Here is a 5,411-nt window from a genome sequence, read left to right as displayed (position 1 = left end):
TATTTGCTTCTCAGATCTGAATGCACCCTTTGCTCGATTCTCTTTGATGTGTAATTCAGCCTTAAGCAGGGATTTTTGCTTCAACCTCTCTCCCTGAAAAGAAACTTGGGCATTTTTTATAGTGTAGATTTGAAATAGTGTACAAACAGGGCTGTGAGACAGCCTCAGCTGATGTGGGATATATCACAAAGAGGCATTTTGGGATACTGAAGAGAAGTAAACGTCACTGTTGTGGGATACTTGTATACTGTGTGAAGGTATATTGCTGTGATTGGCATAATAAAGAGTTGAACAGTTAATAGCTGGGCAGGAGGAAGAGGCAGGACTTTTCGGCAGAGAGGAGGAAGTGGGATGAAGTGCACATGAGATGCCAGAGGACATGGAAGAAGCAGAGTGGGCAGCATGTGACAGAGCAAGGATTAATAGAAATGTATTAAGTTAACAGAGCTAGCAAGGCCAAGCTTTCATAACTAACAAGTCTCCGTGTCGTTATTTGAGAGCTGGCTGGTGGGACAGAGAAAGACTGGTTATCATTTGATACCAGAGAATTAAGAAGCACTATTGATTTTGTTGACTGTGACGATGGCACTGTTGCCACATTACCTCTGTTCCGTTCTACTGTGGGATCTGTTTTATTACTAAAATATTTACACTAAGATATAGTAGAGTTAGTAGCAACTTTCTTCAGAGTCCAAACGAATCACAGCCTTTTTGCCTGTGTTCTAAGCGGCTCAGTCCCTGACAATTGTGTCTCTATTTCACAGGAGATGTGTCCCCTTCAGTCGGTCCTGGCAACAGCCTCCTGGAGTTACTCCACTGCCTTCGTGAGGCTGCTTGTGTTGGCATCTGCGATGGTAGCTAGGTAAATGAGATTTCTGTGCAACACATGCTGGTACCTGGGAGTGAAAGACAAGGATTAGAGGCTCGTGCTTACTCGCCATACCAACTAGAAGAGAAGTGGCTCACTGTGCTGGAATGGTATTCCCCTGAATGACACAGGTCATAAACCCTCTTTTTATTATTTATTTATTTTGCTTTTGACCCACTTGCCTCTGCCTTCCCAAGTGCAACAACACACCTTGTTATTGGTTGTTTTTTACTCTTTACTATTTTGGGCTCTCTTGGGGTGTGGCCTACCACCCAGATCCCAAATAATCATACATGGAGGCTTATTCTTAGTTACAAATGCCCGGCCTTAGCTTGACTTGTTTCTTGCCAGCTTTTCTTAACTAATTATCCCATCTATCATTGGCCTTGGGGTTTTTATCTTTCTCTATTCCTGTATATCTTTTCTTTCCTTCTTACTCCCTGTCTGGCTGTGCAGCTGGGTGGCTGGTCCCTGACGTCCTCCTCTTCTTGTTCTATCTTGCTCCTTCTTCCTTTCCTCTAAGATTTCTCCTTCTATATTTATCTTCTCTGCCTGCCAGTCCGCCTATTCTCTCTCCTGCCTCGCTACTGACTGTTCAGATCTTTATTAGACCGTCAGGAGTTTTAGACAAGTAACACCACAGCTTCATAGAGTTAAACAAATTCAACATAAACAAAAGTAACACACCTTAATATCCCCAACAACACTTCATTTCAGCAACCTTCTCGTTTGCCCTGGACTCTCATCCATTCTCCTTTCACTCACACAGATGCTCTAGTTCAAGCTACCACGACTTCTTTGTTGGGGCTACAACAGCAGTTTCCTCAGCCCATGGCCTACCTGTCCTGGAACTCGCTCTGTAGATCGCACCGCCTCTGCCTCCCAAGTGCTGGGATTAAAGGCGTGCACTACCACCGCCTGGCCGAAACCCTGCTTTATTCCCCAGAGTTGGAGGGATCACAGCACAATTCCATGACTGTTCTAAACCACCCTAAAGATGCCATCTCCTTCCTACGAGGTCTTAGGTGATGGGGCTCTCCAGTTACTTCTGTGTGCTCATTTCCTATGGCCTTCCCTTTGCTAACTTCTGAGCCCAGGGTCTCCTAGGCATGCCCTGTGGTTATTCAGTACCTTTACCCACCCTTACTTATCTCTGGGGCTCAGGTTTTCACCCAATGCTACCTTATTAGAGACACTCTGCACCCCACCCCCCACTTACCCTGTTTGATTTTTGTGCTGCTGGAAATTGAACTCTGAATCTCCTGTGCAGACAGGCAAGGTGCTCTATCAGACCCCTGCTTTATCCCATCAAAGCACTTATGATTACATGTCTTCCCTCTGGATTCTGTGTGTGTTTTGCCTGCCTGCATGTATGTGTGGGCACTACGTACATGCCTGGTGCCCAGGGCATCAAATCCCCTGCATTATAGTTACAGATGCTTGTGAGCCACTACTACTGGGAATTGAACCTGGGTCCTCTGCAAGAGCAACAAGTGCTCTTAACCTCTGAGCCAACTTTCCATCCCTCCCTTTGGACTCTGAACTCTAGAATGGCAGCTTCACAAGAGATTTGGAATCTTTTGTGCTTTTTATTCCCCGGTACAGCAAACAACAATTCCTAGTCTGTTGTACACCCAACACTCGGGTGGCAGAGGCAGGTAAATCTCTGAGTTCAATGTCAGCCTGGCCTACAGAGCAACCTCATAAAGAAACCTTGGAGAGAGAGAGACCCCTTCCATGATCAAGGTGAGCATGACTGTAGCAATTCTCAACTGCTTGCCATTCAGAAAGAATTATCAGACTTGGGAAGTGCAACCTCCACAATGTGAAAAAGCAGGACAGGAGATTTGTAGGGCTTTCCTACCACTGCATAAGAGTCAACGTAGTAAAGAAAAATGTGCGGCCGGCAGGCATTTTCTAAACATGAGAACGTGTAGAACTGTAAAACAGCAAAACATCAAATGTTGGAGTCAAACAAACACCTCAAAATGGAAATTCTACTATCCCACTGAGGTATTTAGAGAGGGTTGCAGGTGGCTAATTCTTGGACCAAATTTAGAAAAGGGTCCCATTCTGATACACCATAGAAAGCACATCAATTCTATCCTGAATTAACTTTTGTTTTGTTTTTTCAAGACAGGGTTTCTCTGTAGCTTTGGAACCTGTCCTGGAACTAGCTCTTGTAGACCAGGCTGGTCTCGAACTCACAGAGATCCTTCTGCCTCTGCCTCCTGGGCGCTGGGATTAAAGGTGTGCGCCACCACCGACCGGATTGAATTAACCTTTAGTTTAATGTGGAAATCCCTTTGTTGTCCATGTGTATCTCTCACAGACTGACTTCTAGTTAATCAAATTCCCTGACTTATTATTGGGAATGGACATGAAATCCACGAATCAAGAGATCACGGCACTTATCTGAGCCTAACTTCCTACTTATTTCCATGAATCAAGAGACCATGGCATTTATCTGAGCCTAGCTTTCAGATGCTTCCCTGTCATCAGTTGGCAGGGCTTATGTGAAAGCCTGAATAAGTCCAGGTTCTACCATAAGCTATCTCTGTGGTCTTGAGTAGCAAGTAAATAGTTAATAACGTACAGAGGGCAGGGGGCACAGAGTCTGGCTATGTAGTCTTAGCTCGCCTTACTCTTGTGGCCATCCTCACGCTGCAGCCTGACAGGAGCTACGACAGTAGGCATGCAGCGTCACCGAGGCGAAGTAACCTCTTCCGTACCTCCCTTTTCTCACAGGCGATCCATCACCCACACTGCCGCACGTCCCCGGTGGCACTTACTGGACGCACTCGTTCGCTCGGCCCTTGTTCTGATACTCCACGATACAGCGGATCAGCTGGTCATTCTCCTCCAGGAGCTGAAAGGCGGGCGAAGTGTAGGGTGCCATCAGGTGGGGGCTCCCCGAGCAGGCGCCGATCTGACCCAGCTCCCATCCCGACCCCATATCCAGGCTGTACCCACCGCGGTCCGGCCCCTGCAGGAAACGCCTGCACCAGGACCCCTCCTCGGGGACGCTCACCCGCTGGATGGTCTCCTGGTTGACCTTAGCCTTGCCGCGAAGCCAGTCAGGGGCGAAGATGACCGACATGCTGCGAGTAAGCTCGGAATCCCGAGCCGGGAACAGCACAGTCGCGAGCTACTGACGTCGCGTGCTACTGGCGCGAAGCTGACGCCGCGGGGTTCGTCCCCGCCCCCAGGGAGGCGGGGCAAGAAAAATAATAATTCGCTGCGGGGCGTTCGTTGTTCATGATTGGACACACGAACTGTGACGCTACTCTGAGGGCGGGACTTAGCTGGTGATTGATAGCCACGGACTGACCCGCCTCTCCAGCAGCCTGGCTCCAAGGACCTTTCTGAAGAAACTCAGAAAGAAACACAGTTCAGATCAAACCAGAAAGTCTGATATTAATTTTCCTCTTAGCCTGGAAAATACTTGAATGAGCCTAGATTCTCTCTGGAGAAGAAGAGATTGCGTATCAGGGGCCAGTGTTAAGAAACTTATCTGCTCTTACAGAGGACAAGATTCCAAGCACCCCTGTAACTTCAGCTCTACGAAATCTACCCACACACGTGTGGCAGATACACATGTGCACATGAGTAAAACTTTGTTATGAAACTGTACTAATTGCTTGTTGCAACCCTAAAAGATACTAGTATTTTCTCCATTTTACAGATCAAAAAATAGATGCATTTTATCGAATCCTACTGATCAAATGACCGTCAGACTCTGAGCCTGGGCAATGTGGCTCTAAACTTCATTTAGTGTGAAGATATTGAGGGACTTCCTAGAGCTTCGTTTCCCTGCCCTAGAACAGGTCCTCCCCACGCCCCTACTCCCCACCCCTCCCACCCCCAGCCCCCTTCAGGCTTGTAAAGCATCAGCTTCCACCTCATTTCCCAGCATGAGGATTCACACAACGCAGAGTACTAACCACTATACGATCACGGCGAGCTACCGGGAACCTAATCAGCATGAGGATTCAATGAGAGAAGTTGGGGTGACCTGCCTGAGTGGGGTCAGGACTCTGGTCTCCTTGCTTCTCAAGTTCCCTCATCAGGTTCTCTCCCCTTAGGAATCTCCCAGAGATCCTGTAGAAGACAGGATGGGCAGAAGTAGAGCCATGAATAGCAGGATGGAGACCTTGCTTAACGCCACTCTTCCCTCAACAGTTCTGTGAAGACAGTGGAGGAATGACTTTAGGGGGAGATGGTGTTGAGGAGGGGCAGGTACAGGAGAGGACACTGGTCCAGCCATTGAGAACAAGACCTCCCGGGGAGGAGACATCTCAGCGTGAAGATGGTCAAATTGCAGAGGTGATAGGACTCAGTTCTGAACTCGGCATCTGCTGGGTGGCATCAAGGACCTGGCTGAGGTTGGCAATGTGTGTAGCACAGCTCCGTGCAGCAGAACTTGCGGTCCAGGAGATCGGTGGTAGGTGGGGCAGAAGGATGCCCTTGCACGGCTGTCAGTGCCTCAGAGAGGGTGTGATATGTGTGATCGCCCAGGGACTCCCAACTTATGTGGAAGGAA

General features: G+C 48.2%; 1 protein-coding gene across 1 annotated transcript; it reads right to left on the bottom strand.

The window, feature by feature from the left end:
• Window positions 1-755: 755 nt before the first annotated feature.
• On the bottom strand, window positions 756-4,043 carry Ss18l2 (SS18 like 2). Its single transcript, XM_057767174.1, has 3 exons — window positions 3,900-4,043; window positions 3,661-3,737; window positions 756-896 (listed from the first exon to the last, which is right to left on the bottom strand). The coding sequence occupies exons 1-3, from the start codon at window positions 3,966-3,968 to the stop codon at window positions 809-811; spliced, it is 234 nt and encodes a 77-aa protein (XP_057623157.1). The 5' UTR covers window positions 3,969-4,043; the 3' UTR covers window positions 756-808.
• Window positions 4,044-5,411: the final 1,368 nt, after the last annotated feature.

The sequence above is a fragment of the Chionomys nivalis genome, chromosome 4 (genome assembly GCF_950005125.1).
Source record: "Chionomys nivalis chromosome 4, mChiNiv1.1, whole genome shotgun sequence".
NCBI classification, from domain to species: domain Eukaryota; kingdom Metazoa; phylum Chordata; class Mammalia; order Rodentia; family Cricetidae; genus Chionomys; species Chionomys nivalis.
The sequence above is the reverse complement of the archived record's forward strand: the minus strand, read 5'-3'. Positions and strand labels throughout refer to the sequence as shown.